Source organism: Phascolarctos cinereus, unplaced genomic scaffold (assembly GCF_003287225.1).
Source record: "Phascolarctos cinereus isolate Bilbo 61053 unplaced genomic scaffold, phaCin_HiC Scaffold_2;HRSCAF=192, whole genome shotgun sequence".
In the NCBI taxonomy this organism is placed as follows: domain Eukaryota; kingdom Metazoa; phylum Chordata; class Mammalia; order Diprotodontia; family Phascolarctidae; genus Phascolarctos; species Phascolarctos cinereus.
Window position 1 is genome coordinate 216,699,097 of NW_027555625.1, and position 18,271 is coordinate 216,717,367.

Genomic DNA, 18,271 nt, shown 5'->3' on the forward strand with positions numbered 1-18,271 from the left:
TGAGGTTAGAGTAGAAGACCCTAGATCTGGTGAACAAAAACTGACATCTCTAGCAGTTCTTTTCATCATGTTAAACTAATTCTCATCACCAGTGTTGATGGAGGGAAGTGATCCAGAATGTCTAAAATAGAGAACCATCACCTAATCATTCCTAATGGCTTTGGAACGGATCATGACTTTCTGGGCAGCAGATTCCTATTACTAATTATGTTCACTTAGATAGGAAAATGAATTGCATTTCAGATAATGTTCTGTTATATTCTGAGCACATATCCTGGACTTTCAGTGAAGTAAGAGAGAACAGAGCAGCCTGGTGTGGTAGGAATAGCCCTGAAATAGGAATCCAATTTGCCAATAAGTAGCTAAACCACTTCAGCTCCTTTGGGCCTCATAAAATCAGATTCTTAGGTTAGATCACAGATTCTTAATTTGATCAAGAGTCTGTGAACGTGTACATTTGTGTGCTTAATATTTTGATAACTGTTTCAATATAATTGGTTTCCTTTGTAATCCTGTGTATTTTATTTTGTACACAAATACATTCTGAGAAGTCCGTAAGCTTCAGCAGATTGACTGCCAAAGGGGAGCTGAGCCACCTGAGTCAGACCATCCATAAGGTCCCTTCTAGTCCTAACTTTCTGGCCAAGTGAAGAGACACATAGGCCACCATTAGAGATTGGAGATCACTTACTTTGAATTAAGATATTTTTATCAAAGGCTCATATTTTTCCTTCCCTTCCACCACCAAAATAAGTAAAAAAGAATTTCCCTGGGCTGTGAGGACCACATTCCAGTATATGTGTCCCAAGTGAGTTTCTTTGGCCATAGAAAACCAACTTGGGTTGTGTTTAAAATAAGGGAGCCAATGGCACTCCACCCACACCTTCACATCCCTCATTTCCTTTGAAACACTGCTGAGGCAACACCTTGTACAGGAAGCCTTTCCGTCTCCCCCCACCCGTGCCAGCTGCCAGTGCCCTCCTGAAAAAGTAGAAATTTATCTTCTATTTCTTTGGCACAGAGTTATTTGTGTACAGTTGACTCCCTCTGTAGAATGTAAGCTCTTGGAGGGTAAGAATTCTTTCAGTTTCAGTTCTGTAGCCTCAGTACACCACTCAGTTTCTGGCACATAGTAGGCGCCTATTAAATCCTTGATGTTGGATTGCTTTGGCAAACCGCTCCCACCCTGCCCCCAATCTCTGGGAGTTGAAACCACAAGCAAACCCTTGTTTCCCTGATGACCCACAGATCTGCTTCTGCCCTACCTCCTGAGGATGCTACATCCTTGTTACTGCTGCATTTATTTCGTTCCTTCTCGTTAAGGAAAGAAGGAAGCCAGGCCAAAGTGGAAAGCATTTTCAAACTTTATTTACAACTGTCACAGTGACAAAAAGTAGTTTTGGAAAAAAAAAATGCTAATTTCTCCCTGAGCCTCAAAAAAGAACAGACGGAAGTTACAGAAAGTTCATCAAACAACAGGCATTTTTTACTTAAGTTTTTTTTTGATACATTCAGTTAGAAATACACACAAATTACTTCTAGAAGGGGGGAAAACAACAACAATAACAACAATAACAACAATAACATCTAACAAAACCCCACAATGACACAGAGGCCAGATAAAGAGCATAGTCTCTTCCAAGGGTGGATGGGATCAACCCTGTGGGGCTGACCATTCTGAAGATCCTGGCCTACGCTGGCTGTCGGCCCCTTGCCTGCTCTGAACTCCAAATGGTGGTAGAGGGTGGTCTCAAGACCAGAAAGATAATAACCCACCGGCCATAAACATACATACACACACACAAAGTAGTTTTGTTATGCAGTGTACAAAAGCACATTTCATCACACAGCGAGACTGGGACAGATGATAACAGGTAGCAGATGGGGGGGGTGCTGGATACCCACCCCAAGACAAGGAGTTAGGTGAGTCCCCGACTCTCCCCTCCATAGGAATTGAATGATAATCAAAACTACAGCGGGGGATACATGACAGAGATGACTGGCTCTTTGCCACCAAACCACAACAAGAGAGAGAGAGAGAGAGAGAGAGAGAGAGAGAGAGAGAGAGAGAGAGAGAGAGAGAGAAGGCAGACCTATCATGGGTCACCAGCAGAAACTGCAGGGAGGTCATCTTCTCAATACTCCCCCACCACCTACTGGCCTGCTGCCACTATATGGAGCTAAAAGTTATTGCCATCAATGTTTATAATACAAGCGAATGATATGGGAGGGAAGAAGAGGGGAAAGATACCCCTCAAACCTGGTCCTGCTGATACACACAAGCAACCTTTCCCAGCCTTCCCCAGCGCCATACTACCCATGAGGTATTAAATACAAATATATTACACTAAGTCCAAGACTGGGGGCTGAAATAGGACTGATTGGAAATAGGGAGGCAACGGTCCAGTGCGTTGGGTTCCCTTGTTAAACCCAAGGAAAGCTTCAAAGCCTGATTCCTTACCATCTGCTGCCTCTCTCTGCCTCTGTGGAAGCCACAGAGGATTGGGCAACAAGATGGAAATGTTTCTATAATTTGTTCTTTGGACCCTGGACTCCAAGGTGGAAAGCCTCACCATAGCCAGCTCATAAGAGAGCTCCTAAAGTTCCTGTGGAAGGTGCCCTTCCAGACAAAGGGCCAGGGAGGGTGAGAGGAAGGAGGTGGGAGAGGCAGAATTAGGGGGATTGAGGGGAGAACTCAGGTCTGAATACAACATCCTTTCCCTCCTGGAGCCTCCTCAGAGCAGAGCGATCCAGGATAAGCCTCCTTCCCTCTCCACCACACATACACACACAATACCTACCTCTCCAGAACTTGGAAAGCTGCAAGGTATCTCATGACACCCTCTAATTTCCAAGTTGGTCACAGCACTGCTGACACTGGACCTACCATGTGTCACCCCACTCACTCCTCCTCCTTTCCTTCCCTCCTTCCCCCCTTTCCCCCTTCCCCTCTTCCCAATCCATACTCCTTCCAAATCCCAGACTACACTGGCCCTCATGACCAGAAGGAAGCCTCAGCTTCTACCTAAAAACAATACCAGGGGATAAAGGTTTCTCTTCCCACTTCTCATAAAAAGGAGGGAGAATATTTAAGGTGAAAAGTAGGCTGAAGGCCAACAGTAAGTAACCTAGCTAGTCAGACTGGCTAGAATCAAACAAGTGGGAGGAGACAGAAGATTCAGCTCAGAGACTGGTACAAGGGCTCTGGAAGAAAGGATTAAAGGAAGAGAGCCTAGGCATTCCCAAACCTCCTGCTCTGACTTTGAGAATGACAAGAGGAGAGAGGAGCGCTGTCATATGCCTTTCATCCTAAGAAAGGTGAGGGACCATCCTGTAGTTCTCTTATATTCCCCACCCCCCACAAAGGGACATGGGATACCAGGGCACCAAGAACAGAAAGGGATGGAAAATTTGGGAAATGGACCCAGAAAACCTTGCCCTCCCCACTCACAAAACAAAAAACAGAAGGACACTGGGAAAGGTCCTCTGTCAGAGGAAGGTGAAGATTAGGGCTAGCAGAGGGGGAAAAAGGAGGAGAGAGGGGAGGCGATCAAGGGACTCGCCCACGTGCTTGCCTCGAAGCTCTTTTTGCCCTGGCCATTAGAGAGCTCCCAGTGTGGTCTGTTTCCCCTCCTCCCTTGTTAATTCACTCAAACACACTCTGAACAGAAACAAAAGGGGGAAAAGAGAAAAACAGGAGAGAGATGATGACTCTATCTACGGCTGTACTTTTGAGCCAGCACTAGTCCCCTCTGAATGCTTTCTGGCTGAAGGTCTTTGCTGAGTGTTTTCTTAAAACCTCTATTTTCTCTTATTTCTGTCATTTGTTTTCTTGCCTCAGAATGTTCCTCACTTGCTCTGCCTTTTACCAACCCCCCCTGGAATATCACAACTTCTCAAGACTACGAAGAGTTCAGATTGTGATCTCAAAGCAGCAGACACTTCCCCAACCCCAGCTAAGTGACTTCCTTTCTCAGAAGGCCTTGCTGATCTTTGCATTGAGGACTCAGCTGCTGGACATATTTCTTTCAGGGAAAAAAAAAATATGCACATCAAAAAAAAAAAAAGAAAAAGAAAACCAACCCAGTGATCTCGCAGGTGCAAAATTGAAGCTGTCATTGGACATTTTCAGAACTACTGTGGCTCACTCATTTTCCACCATGATGGGAAAAAAATACAGTTCAGATGTACTTCTTTTGCCCCCTTTGGGTGCCCTTGATAGATTTACTGCTCCTTCTTCTCATTCTCTGTTTCTTTACTGGTTTCTTGCTCATCTTCTTGGACCAAGAACTCCTCTGGGGGCCATCTTAGTTCCCCACTTTCCACTTCTCCCTCTGTGGGCTCCACTACAATGGAAGGCAGGCGGTCCTTCAGTTTGCAATAGCGATCAAAGTCTGAAGGATCAGGAAAGATCTGAAACAAGAAAGGGTGAGAGGTATGGGAAAATTGGATGTATTGGGGGCAATTATTGGGGTGCATTAAAGCATAATAGTCTTATCAGACAAGGATGAAGGAAGGTGCTTCCAACCCTATAAAATAATCATTTAGGAGGCACCACAGTATCTGCACAGAATATTCTCAAGTGCATTTTTAAAAATTAATTTATTTTTAGTTTTCAACATTCACTTCCACAAGCTTTTAAGTTTTAAATTTTCTCCCCCTTTTTTCCCACTTCCCTCCCTAAGATGGCCTACAATCTGATGTAGGCTCTACCTATATAGTCCTATTAAACATATTTTCACATTAGTCATGTTTTAAAGAAGAATTAGAACCAATATGAAGAACCATATAAGAAGGAAGAAACAAAACATAAGAAAAAAAAGAGCAAATAGCATGCTTTGATCTGTAGTTCTTTCTCTGGATGTGGATAGCATTTTCCTATCATGAGACTTTTAGAGATGTCTTAGATCCTTGCATTGCTAAGAAGAGCTAAGTCTATCAAAGTTAGCCATCACACAATGTGACTGTTACTGTGTATAATATTCTCCTGGTTCTGCTCACTTCACTCAGCATCAGTCCATACAAGTCTTTCCAGATTTTTCTGAAGTCCTCCTTCCTGTTCATCATTTCTTAGAGCACAATAGTATTCCATTACATTCATATACCACAACTTGTTCAGCCATTCCCCAATCGATGGGCAGCCCCTCAATTTCCAATTCTTTGCCACCACAGAAAGAGCTGCTATAAATATTTTTGTCCATGTGGGTCCTTTTCCCATTTTTTTGATCTCTTTAGGATACAGCCCTAGAAGTGGTTTTGCTGGGTCAAAGGGTATGCATATTTTTCTAGCCCTTTTGGGCATAGTTCCAAATTGCTATGTGCATTTTTTAATAAATGACTTTAAGGTCATAGCACTCACAGGCCCTCCACACTACAGACCAGAAAATCAAAGTAGAATCATGAATGGCCAAGGATCTGGACTGGAGGGACAAGCAAAGGTGGGAATGAAATCCAAATCTCCATTTCTACTCTTTGGTAGCCTCCAAGGTTTAGTCACTGAACCGTCAGTGTGGCAGCTGTCAAAAGGTTTGGCTAAACAAGCTGTGACCCAGGAATGTAATGAAATCTTACTGTGCTATAAGAAATGGTGAATATGATAAATACAGAAGCAGGAGAAGTAAGCAGAGCCAAGAAAACTGTATTCATGATGACTATACTACAATGTCAAGTGAAAAGAACTCAAACAAAACATTTGAAACTGAGTACTTTGAAACTATATTGGCTAAGCTTGGCTCCACAGCCTTCCCCCTTCTTTGCAGAGGCGGGAGGACCATAGCTGTGAAATACCACACATGGTAGCTGTTTTTGCTTGGTTGACTTGTTTTAACTGAGCTTTTTTTTTTTTTTTTTATTCTTTGCTACAAGGGATGACTCTGTGGGAGGAGGGGAAAGGGATACATTGGGAAATGTGGTGATGTTAAAACAAAAAGATATCAATAAAGTTTATTTTTAAAAAAGAAATGCCCGGAAAATAAAGGGGCTTGAGGTCTTCACAGGTAGCCTCATTCCTCTCCAAACTCTTCCCAGACTCAAATCTTCAAGTTTTTGAAAGCTAGAAAAAGTGTCTGTTGTCAGAGTCTCTTTATTCCAGAAAGAAGTTTAGGGTTATTAAAGGACTTTTGTAATTTCCCAAAAGTCTCCTTTTGAAATTCTGGGTTCAATTCATTATCTGTCTGCCATATACTGATGAAAAAGCTCTACAGATTGCGGATTTGACTGCATGGCATAGGCTGGCCTATAAGCATTCTTCATCCACTTCGTTTTTCCTATGTGGATGGTTAAACCAAACTCTCATAAGCAGTCCTAGATCTCATCAAGCAGGCTGCAACATTTGGAGGCCTAATGCTTTGCTAACAGGAGACTCTGTAGGACCTCACCGTCTTCAAACTCGTCCTACTCTTGGTTGTTGTGTTGTGAACACTATCATATTACCTTTCCTTATTGCCCCATGGAGAAGAAATCTTTTTCACTTACAAATATGGTCGAAGTTTACTTTTACTGCTAATTAGCAATGGGGCACAGCCCCAATCCCAGGCATTTGCTGCTCCAGGCAGGAGTCCAACCAAGCTATGAGCACTCCATTTTCTACAGAGGATTCTAAGAACTACCAACCTCGGGGAATCCTCTCCATGCCACCAGATAAATGATTAACTATTTATCCCATAAAGACCTATTGACGGGGATTAAATCCTAAGCCAGCTGCACAACTGGGCAACATTAAAGATTTAACAAGCCTTATAAAAAGGCAATGTAGTGGCGTTCCAGAGGAAAAAGAAAACATCCAGGGAGAAGAATCAAGGAATCTATGTGTCAGATGATGGTCCCCAGAAAGTGCTTTCCCTACTTTCTGAATTATTGAAATTGCTGAAATTATTTAGTACTCAATAGGCGAAGTAGAAAGCAGTGCACTGAGGGCGATGCAAGGAGGATTGTACCTTTTCTCCTTCTAGACCCCATTCATGCTGAAGTATAGCCTTCTCTGGGGGGGAGGGGGGGAGGGGAGGAGTGACAGGGAAGGTAATAGGGCCCAGAGGTGAGAGAATAAGGAAGTGAAAGAAGGAGCCTGCCTAGGACAAAAAAAAATTCTATTTCTTGACCCCTTCATAAGCAAACCCATTTCACAGATGGCACAGAAGGAAGGAAACTATCTAGTTAGATATTTAAATTGGCTCCAGCTAGTGGTCTCACTGGCCATCAGGAGACCTTAGTTAAGACTTTTAAGACAAGCAGTTTCCACAGAGGTCCAAGAGCTGGGACAGCTGGAAACACTTTTTAAAAAGTTGTCACCAAACCTTCAAGCAATGAAAGTGATCACTCACATCTAGGAAGGAGTGGGCCTCAGTTGCAAATATCTTCTACCTAGACCTGCATAAGCCAATCTAGAATCTAGACCACAGTGCCCTATGTACCAGAAGGATCAAAGACTCAGGACTACAGATAAATTCCAGGACTTACTCACTGTAAAAGAGGGAGAGGCTGGAGAGACTTTCCTTTCCTCCTGCTCCCATTCTGGGATACTATGAATTATATCTCCCCCACCCCCTCTCTCCAGGGTATGGAGTACAAAGGAAAAAGAGGGAGAAATAAAAGCTATCTAGAACATCTGATTTGGTTTCAAGCCTGTTCTAGCTAAAATCTGATAAAAGGTGAAGAGAACCTAAGAGATAATACAATGGACAGAGTCAGGAAACCTGGAGCCGAGCTCCTCCTATAACCTCTGGTGGGATGATCTTGGCCGATCACTTTATTTCTCTGTGCAAGATTCATCAGGGCCCTTTTCTTGTTTCCAGTCATGCTGAGCTAAGTTACACCAAGCCCAAGATTGGGTTCTGAACACATAGAAGGACAGGGCATAATGGCAGAGGGAAATGCAAGCAGGACAGACCACTTCCCAAATGACCCAATGTCACTTTCCCCTGGAAAAAAAAAATGATGGCATTAACAAGTCGTTGGCAACTTCCCCAGGGCTACTGTCACCTCCCCCTGCCTTTCCCCAACACCGAGGACAAGCTTTTGGCATAATGTGTATAAAGAACATTGTAAAACCTTAAAATTGATTGTGAGCTTTCAGTAATAGATATATGTCAGAGTTGACTAAGTTCAGAAAAATAATGTCTAGCCATCTAATTAAAAGATAAAGCTTGCTATCATGCATTTCCATTAGTTTTTTTTTTAATGAATTTATGTTCCACGGAGTGCTACATTTAATTCTAAGTTGGAAATGAGTTAAACATTTAAATAAAATGTCAGGTGGTAATTGTAGTAGTAGTAGTAGTAGCAGTAGCAAAAAGAAGAGGGAAAAGGAGAAAAAGGATGTAAGCTCCCTGAGGGCAAGGACTGTGTCACTTTTGTCTCTGTATCTCCATCTCCTAGTACAGTGCATGGAACACAGAAGGCACTTAATAAATGTCTGCTGGTTGACTAGATTAATGAGATCGGTGAGCAAAAATCTTTTAGTGACTTCAGTGAAAGATGCCAAGTTTGATATAAACTTCAACACTTCCAAGGTCTGTGATTTTGTTGATGGGCATACTTCTTGCACAGTCCCATCACGACTTGCTGTGGTAGCCAAGCTTCTGGCTGGGCCATGGAAGGCAGACATACATACAGGTCATCGCCAAGCCTGTGCTCAAAGCCCCAAGGCAGTAGGCCTTGCCAGAGCTCTAGTTATCCTGCAAGGACATGACCCTCAAGAGCCTAGTGCCATCCCTTCCAGCACTCGAGTGAGCCTCATAGGAAGACTTCCATGGAGCCCACAAAACTGACTCCTTACTGACGGCAGCTGTGCTAAGGCAACAGCTCATTTCTGATCTCCAAGCGAGAGGCAATGACACTAATATACTGCAATTAAAATAACTGAACAATAACATTTATCCCAGGAGCTGGACCCTACTGTATGAGAAAGCTGTCCCCAAGGACTTAAAAGACTGTGCACTGCTTCCTTGCCAGAGAACTTTGCTCCCTGGGTTGCTCAAAGGAGGCTCCATTTTTTTTTCTCCTTTTAAAAAAAAGGTTCTAAAACCTGCTAATTCTGTGGGGGAAAAAAAAAAGATTGTGTAATAATTGAGCTGCTTCTTGGCCACAGTCTCCCAGAAGAGATCTTATCATTAGATTGTACCAACGTATTCCTCTGAAAAAAAGGGGGCTCTACCCCAAAAAGGGGAGGGAGAAGGAACAACCCCCAAACCAAGGAACTCAACATTTCCTCTCAAACAAACAGAAATGCTCCAACAAGCCACTGAGCTGTTGGCTGCCAGCACAATCTTATCTCTCACAGCTGCTGTGAGAGAGGCTGACCCCAAGGAGGTCGAGATTTTTCCACTAAGTCATGCTTTTTAATCATCAAGGCAGCAGAAAAATGAGAGGTTGCAACTGCAGTTTTAAGGGGTGGGAAACAAACATATAAGAGGATTCAAGTTGAACTTCCCTAGACATGTGACAGGTAGGGGCTGAGGATGCTTGCATTGGGGGTGGGAGGGAGGGGAGGGAGCGTTAAGCCACCCAGGCTCTCTGCTTAATGCTGGGGAACAAAAACAAGAGGGAAACAAATACTTAGCTATCCCTATACCCCCAGAAGGAATCCACTTCTGGTTAAACTTCCTGCTCTGGTCAGAAACAACTCAAAGGCATTGTTATCCCCATTTTATAGAAGAGGAAACATAAATTCAGAAAGGTTAAGTAACTAAGTAACTTCCAGCACCACAGCTCAAATTCAGGGGTGGTGAGTCTCTTTCAAATCCAATTGCAGCACAATGCCAACTCTGGAGGGCAGGGACTGGCTCCTTCCACAGTGCCTGAAATTGTAGCTACTTCATTAAGGATTGTAGATCAATTCATAAGATCATAGAGTCTGATGATCTCCCTGTTCCACCCCCCACCCTCCACATATAGATGAAGAATCTTAGGCTTAAATGGGAAGTAAGTTACTCAAGATTACATACGTACTAAATAATAAAGCCAAGATTTCATTCCAGGACCTTTGGCTCCAAGTTCCAGAGCTCTCTCCCCTTTACCATGATGCTATGTCCTATGTTTCCCTGCACCACTCTGCTTCACCAAGGCGTGCCCAAAGGTGATGTCCAACTCTGGCTCACTAGCAAACTACAGCATTCCCACCTCTCCAAGCACTCGACACCAATATCCAAGGTAAGAGCCTAGGGAGGCAAAGTTGTTTCATGTTACATAAGAGAGAAGGGATTTGGCAGGATTATGAAGGGGTGGACAAAAGCAAAGGGCTGTTAGCATGTAATTGGGAAATATTTAACAAAATAAATAAAAATAATTAAAAACAACAACAATAACAAAGAAAACTAAGGGATGCCCCAGATAAAAGACAGCTTTGGTGTTTCCTCTTTCATAACCTAGGCTGAAGGAGAGACCAAGGAGCTTATGAGCCCTTAGCTCATATTTCAGATTTTCAAGATATGTAAATATCTCAAATATCTGTTAAATGGAAATTTTACAGCTGAGATACCCATTTCAGGAAGACATTTGCAAATCTATCTTCTGCCCCAAACAGAACTGAAACTAGGGTGAGATGACCAGTAATTTTCCCAGGGTGCCAAAATTTAGAGAACCCCTGATGGCATTTGTACTCCTTTTGCAGAGTAGAAACAAACTGAGCCAAATCTAGCACTTAAGTTTTCATCCACACCCCTTCCGTCCCCAATACACACACACACACACACACACACACACACACACACACACACACACACTGAACTGGCCCAGGTACCAAAATGGCTGGTTAAGGCACTGAGTCCACAACCATTCTCCTACAATCTCGAGGAATTAGAGGCCTCTAGGGAAAGGAATCTGGTGGAGTGGAGAAAAAAAAGTTTGGGAATTAAGAATTAGTCATCAGGTCACTTTACTGAGGTGTAAAAGTAGCAAGTTTGTCATCTCCCATTTCACCCATGGAGGAGAACTGAAAGGTGATACCATAGTTCTGAAGGGCCCAAATTTTGGGGCCTGGCTATCATCTGTCTCCCTCTGAGCCAGGTGACCCAAACCTGACTTACTCTGGGGTGTGGAGAAGAGAAAGATATTTGGCACCTCGAATGGAAAATGTTACTGATTCTGGTTAAGACCAACCCTCAGCTTGTGTGTGTATTTTGTGTTTGTGTACACCATCTTCCATAACCCTGACAGACACAGGAGCTGGCCCACTACAGTGAGAAAGGAGTGGTCTGCAAAGAGCTCAGAGATGCTAACAAGGAAAGCAGACACCAGCTGATGGAGAGATGAAAGGTAGTTAACTGGACACAAAGGACTAATTACTAGCTCAGCAAGCTGAGACAGCAGTAGCCCACACATCCTTCTTTTCCCTGCTGGGGGTAAAGGCAGACAGAGAGAGAAAGGGAGGCAGAAGGGAAGGCCAAAGCCTCATAAAAAATAGTCTGCATCATGAAGGGTATTGGCAATAGGGACACCAGAAGGAGTGACTTCCTTTTTCCAAGCCTGAGGATAAAAAGGAATTTCCCATGAAAGCCAATGGGTCTCATAGGCAAAGTTGAACTACCTTGAGGAGAATAGGTTTTGTCCCTAATCAACCAGATCTAGCCCAAGGAAACTGGGGCTCAACTACTTTCTCAACATCCTTCAGTAGAAAGCCCTAAGTTGTTGGCTCTGAAACCTTCACTTCACACGTCTTTGTGTCTCTGTTCCCCCCAAATGAAAGGTCAAGAGAGCCGAGTTGACTTAGTCATTATTTGCGAATGCTAGGGAAACAGATTATCCAAATAATTATAGAATCATAGCTCTGGAAGGAACTTTAGAAGTCATCCTGTCTAGTCTCTTCATTTAACAGATGTGGAAATAAGAGAACCAGAAAGGAGTAATAATTTGTCCAAGAACAATAGCTTGGTCTTCTGAACCCTAGATGAGTGCCCTTTCCATACCAACATGGTGCCTTCTCTACTCTTGCTGTTGATCTCCAAGTGAGCATTCTGGCAGCCTTTAATGAGACCTAAAGTGCTCCACCACAGTTTGCTAGCTCACATCTGTCCATCTTTCATGGCCATAGCTGGCCTTGAGGCTCATCACGAGGCTTCCCATTTTTGACTATAATAAAAAGTCAGAAACATGAATGAAGCTGCTACCTCTTCACCTGATGATGCCGACAGGTACACAAACAGAAACACTTGAATTTTACGTAGTGGTGGAACACAACACATGGAGTGTTCTTGACAGCTATTCGTTGTGATAGAGATTTGTTTCACCCCCTCGCTACTGGCTTCCACTGTTTTTCTATCTTTAAAAAAATAAAATGCAATAACAGTCTTTGTTTATCTACTTCTTCCTAATGGAGCTGATTTATAACAATAGATAGAAACATCACTTCAGCTTAAGAGTTAAATTAGTGATTCAAATAAAACCAGGCACCAAATTTTCCTCCTTTGTGTATTACTCATTCCTCCATCCCACCACCCCTCCCACACACATGCATGCATATTTTGAGAAATAAAGAAAGATATTTCCCCTGAACCATCTCTTTTCCTCTCCTTTGGAATAATGACTGCATTTTGCAATAGAACCATCACGGGGTTGAATGTGTTTTGTCTTTGGTAAATCAGACAAAGGGTTAATTTAAAGACTAGAGTGTAGGGGAAGGAAGATCTAGTCAACACCTATTCCTTTTCCTTTTCCTTTATTCCCTCTCCCTTTCCTCCTCCAGCTCTCTAGGCTAGAGATGAAAGGGTATCTTTCCCCTCTCCAAGGGCTCTTTTTCCCATTAGAGTTGGGTGCTAGCAACTTCCTGGTCCTTCTTCTGCTAGACTTAAGGTGTTTAAAGCCTCAAAAAGGCAGGGAAAGGAAATGCTTTGTGTAAACTTCACTTTTCAACGACTTTGCAAAGCATCTTTCAAGAACACACCCATCCTGTGGTCTCTCCACTCAAAGCTACACTACCAAACAGAAAACCATTAGGAGGAGAGCTAAATTCCAACCAAATGTGCAACTGACCCCTGTGTTAACTAAAGGAGCAGTGAGGGAATGAAACCTTTGAAATGCTCATAGCAATGCTTCTTCAAAGTTGCCCAGGTCTGTGGGAAAAGATGGAGACCATCAAGAATGAATTCCTTTATATCAGCCTTGTCACTGGCCTCCCTAAAGATAATCTCCCCTCTTGTATGCCAGATCAAATTCCTTGGGGCCTAGTCTGGAAAGCCCTAACCAAGATTACTGCATCAGTCTTTCTGCTTCAGGTCCTTTTCCCTTCTGTCTTATTTGTTTTATTTTTACTTTTAAAATATTATTTTATTTTTAATTTATTTTATTTTAGGACTCTCTTATTTTATTAAAAACTTTCACTTGACCCTGTGGTCACTTTTAGAAACTAGCTAATTTCTCTCTTCCCTTTTGATGTTTAACTCTTCCAATGTGTGGTCTACATTCACAGACTTTACTTTTTTACCTTCCATCTCTTCTCAGCCCCTGAAATCTGGCTCCCATCAATTCAGTCCAATTCAACAAGCATGGCAGGCATTACAAATACAAGAATGAAACATTCCCTGAGCTCAGGGAGCTTACATTCTACCAGGAGAAATAAACACATAAAGAAAATCAAATATAAAGTAGATACAAAACAATGGTAGGGAGGGTAAGGTTAGAGCATGAAAAATTGAGGTGGAGAGAAAATCAGGAAAGCCCTTTCTTAAAGGTGGCTCTTGAAGGGAGCCCCAAAGGGATCTTGGGGTTCTAAAAGGCAGAGGGGAGGAGGCCAGAGAGCTCGAGGGGAGATGGAGTGTTCTGTACTGTTGTCAGGAGCAACAAGTTGGCTAGTTTGGTAGGGATGTAGGGTAACTGAGGGGAGGAATGTGAAATAAGTATAGAAAGATATGTTGGAGCCAAATTGCAGAGCTTAAATACTAAACAATGGAGTTTGTAGTTCATTCTAGAAGCAACAGGTAGTCACTCGAGCAGGGCAATGATGTGGTAGTCAGAGCTATGCTATTCCTACTACTTCGCTGAAATTACTCCCTAAATTTCCTACTAATTTGCTTTTGACCAAAACTTCTACATCTCCCCATTGTTGTTGTTGTTGTTCATTTGTGTTGACTTTTTGTGACCCTACTTGGCATTTTCTTGGTAAAGACACTGGAGATGTTTTCCTTTTCCTTTTCCACCTCATTTTATAGATGAGGAAATTGAAGTAAACAGGGTGAAGTGTTGTGCCCAGGTCACACGGCCAGTGTTTGAGAATGGATTTGAACTCAGGTATACCGGGTCACCCAGCTGCCCCCCTCTCCTCATTAAACCCCCTCTTTGGTGATGTTTGATTGCCCTTACGTCTGGAAGGGCTCCCTTTCTCTTCACTTATGATACTGCAGCTTCCTAGTTCTTCTGTCTGTCTAGTTTCTCTTCACTTCCTTTGCTAATTTCTAATCATTCTCCCAAACCCTCAACAATGGGTGTGTCTGAAAAGCTCTTCCTCAGCCCTCTGTTCTTCTCACTTGACATTATGCCTTGGAAGAACTCGGGTCCTGTCATGGCTCCAATTTTATTTCCTACATTAGGGACTCCCCTAGTTTCTGTCCTGAGCCTTCACATTTCACCTGGATGCCAGTCCTCAATCTCTACCTGCCAATAAAGACATTTCCATTCAGAAGAACTCTCTCACTCATTATCACCAAAATTAGATTCACTTTCTAAATACAAGATTTTCCATTGGGCTCAAAGATTGAATTCCATTAAAAGTATAAGATAAAGGAGGCCTGGTCATGCCACAATTCATGTGAAAAAAAGACCCAGCAATTTTAGTTGGCCGTGAGCTCAACATGAGTCAATAGTATGATTTGGCTCTTTAAAAGGCTGATGTAAACTTATATGCATTAATAGAGGTTTAGGTCAAGAGAGGTAATGCTGTCACTCATTCAACAAGCATTTAAAGTACCTAGTATGTGTCAGTAATCATGGTAGTTTCCAGCATTCAAGAGACAAAAATCAAACAGTCCCTGCTCAAGTAACTTACATTTGTTGGGGGGAAACATGTATGTCGAAGTACGAATTTTATTTTGGTCTAGACTCTAAATTCAATGCTCATTCTACTAACCCATGTAGACAAGAGGGTAGACTTTAATGTGTCACCCCAGAGGGCAAAACTGGAATCAATAGGTCAAAATTACAAGGAGGGAAGAATGACCCATAAATGGGACAGGTAGCCTGTTGAGTAGTGGCTTCCTTGTCACTGGAGGTGTCCCACATGTCAAAGATGATGTAGAGGGGAATGATGTATTGAGTTGGAGGTTGGATTAAATGACCTCTAAAGTCCCTTCCAACTCTATAATTCCATTATTCTTTTGTTTTTTAAATGGGTATCTTGAAAATTAATGAAAGTTGCCAAGATCTGAAGAAGCCCAGGCCCTAGATATTGGAATTATTTTCTCCTCTAACCTCCATTTTGGAGTAAAAGTATAAAATTTTTAAAAAGATACCTATGGGTGGTAGGAGAGATTATAAAACTAAATGAGTATTCATGACTTAGCATTTGCTACCTTTATGAATATAATAGGCAAGTTTCAATTCCAAGACACACTTTTTCACATTAACAAGCAGCAGACTCCTCTTAAAAACAAATTCTGTAGTATCCCATATTTACATAGTATCACTAGGCTGTTGCAGTGCAGCCAAGAGCTATAAGCTTTTAATGCCAAGGAACAAAATGCCCACAACACTATTCTTCCCAAGGGCCAGCTGGGAGACTGGAGCCAAAGGGGTTTTTGTTTTTGTTTTTTAATTTAGTATTCCTCAAATCAGAAGAGAAGGCCATGATTCTTGGTTTGTGTCCTGCTAGGAATGTAACTCTACTACCTAGAACCCAAGGGAACATAATTTCTGGGCTCATCCATAGTTCCCTGAGCCAGTTCTATAGCATAAAGAAAACCAAGATGGTACAGAGGATTAAGACCAACAGATGGTCAAATACCATTGCATCCATTTAGTACTAGTAGATACATTGAAATGACAAAATTGGTTTTTCTACGCAGATCATAGCTAGTATGACATCTTCAAGCACAATAAACAGAATCAAGATGGAAATATATGTGGCCATTTCAATTAACCATGATTTCACCAATATGGATCCTCCTTTCATTGACACAGATGTTAACCTCAGCCATGCCGTGACAGATGGTTAGATAAGTTTCTATGGCTAAAATAATTAATCACTTGGTAGCTAAAACCTCTGGTGATTAGCCTCTCTAAACCTAGGTAGGTTGGTTCTTGGATAGCAGCTCCTCATTGCTAGGCCTATATTCAAAGCCTTTCTAAGAACCACTAGAACTGTGTTCTCACAACAAGTCTTTGAGAACCCAGGGTCACCTCTATGCAATGATGAGGCAGATAGATAAATAGATAGATAGACAGACAGACAGACAGATAAACAGGTAGATAGATGATAGATAGACATATGCCTATCTTACACACATAATAAGCATTCTAAATAATGCCTGATAGACCAGCAAGGTCAGATCTGGAGCTAGAAGGGATTTTATAGGTCATTTAGTCTACTCCTCTCATTTTATAGGTGGAGAAACTGGGGCCTCATTTGGTGAAGTGACTTAGCCCAGTGTTACCCAGGTAGCAAGGGGGGAAAAGTGGGAATTGAACTCAGGTCCTCCAATGTCAAATCCAGCACTCATTCTACTATAGCACAGTGCAAATGTTTCTTCAAAGAGGAAAATTCCAGAGAGAGAGAGAGAGAGAGAGCATTATAGAAATATAACTTTTCCTAATGAGTAAAATTAAATTTTTTTATACTTTTTATTATCATTGCATAAAAGAAAACATCTGGTAAATCTGAGTTTATCCGAAATATCTAAAAACAAAATGAAAGAAAAATACTGTGGGTTTTTTTGTTTTTTGTTGTGTATGTATGTGTGTGATTTTTTTTTAAGATTGCTATTCTCCAAACTCCTCTACTATTGCTGTCTCCATAGATTTCACCGAAACAATATGTAATCAGAAACATTCCCGTGGGCCTAACAGGCAGTGCTCCTGGTGCTGTAAGCTTTCATCATAACAAGGTCTGGATTGGAAGCATACATTCCTTAAGGTTGTGATCAACCTCTCAGCCTAGGAGCCACAAAAACCTCGTCTTCCCCAAATCCATCAGTTAGGGCCTTTGAGCTGGTTGGCCATGGTGGAAGTCCTAGGAATGTGGAACAGCAATGTACCCCCTCTTCTAAGGCTTTGCTGTGGGCTGGGGAGTGGTGGGGGTGGGGAGGATGGGGAAAGAGAGCTTTTCTTTAAGGTTTTTGAAGCAAAGACCCAACAATAACACTAGCTACAGTAACAGCTACTGTCTCTGGGTGTATCCCCCACCAAAGTTCATAGGAAGGGAGGCTCTCAGCGTGTCAGGACCTAGACTAAAGAGATACAGACTTCTGAGAATGATGTTTGTGTGGCTCCACCTAAACCCTGCAACATCACGTCTTCCCTATTTAGGACAACCAAAATGCAACCGTCAATAGCCCAAGGTTGAAGTAGAGGAGTGAAAAATTTGGATGAGCCTATCTGGAGTTCCCTTTCTGCTTGCCAGCCACAGTCATCAAACTATTGTCACTAGAATGTTTTCCAAGTAAGACCCTCATCAGAATATGCCCAATTCTGGTCAAAATGCCCATTCAACAGGAGGGTAGAGAAAGGACCATTTTGGATTTAGAGCAAACCTTGATTTTTTTTTTTTTTTGGCTAGGCAATGGGGTCAAGTGACTTGCCCAGGGTCACAGGTTGTGACCCTATTAGTGAATCTGTTTCCCAGATTCACTTGCCCAGGTAAGTGTTATGTGTCTGAGGTCACATTTGAACTCAGGTCCTCCTGAATCCAGGGTTGGTGTTCTATCCACTGTGCCACCTAGCTGCCCCTATTTTTTTTTTAAATTGGTCTGTGCAACTAGGGGGATGTCATGAGCTCTGAGTGAGCTAGCAGAGATATGATTGGGTTTGCTGATAAAAAAAAAATCCATCTCTATGTTTGGTGGTAGTAGGGTTGAAGAGAGGGCAGATGGGGAGACAAGAGAGCCAGCTGTGCATCCAGACAAAAGTGCCATAGGCTGCCAGGACTAGAGAAGAATGAACCTTTTCCCTCTGGAGAACATCTTCCTCTGACATAAGAAGCATTTGAAACTATCAGCCCCACGGGATCAAATGGTTTTCTTCATATCCACAAGAAATAATTTCAGGACGTATCCCTGAGAGATCATTTCAGGACATTCATTAGACACCCAGGAATAGCTCTTGGCTACAATCACAAGATCCATCCAAACACATT

The 18,271-nt window shown here is 42.4% G+C and overlaps 1 protein-coding gene across 2 annotated transcripts in view; it reads right to left on the bottom strand.

Moving 5' to 3' along the window:
* Nucleotides 1–1,346: 1,346 nt before the first annotated feature.
* Nucleotides 1,347–18,271, bottom strand: part of LBH (LBH regulator of Wnt signaling pathway) — a 31,044-nt gene continuing 14,119 nt past the window's right edge. For both annotated transcript variants that reach the window (XM_020983751.2, XM_078149780.1), the window contains exon 3: nucleotides 1,347–4,413. In XM_020983751.2, the coding sequence (XP_020839410.1) occupies nucleotides 4,225–4,413 (189 nt within the window). In that variant the 3' untranslated portion in view covers nucleotides 1,347–4,224. The remainder of the gene's footprint in view (nucleotides 4,414–18,271) is intronic.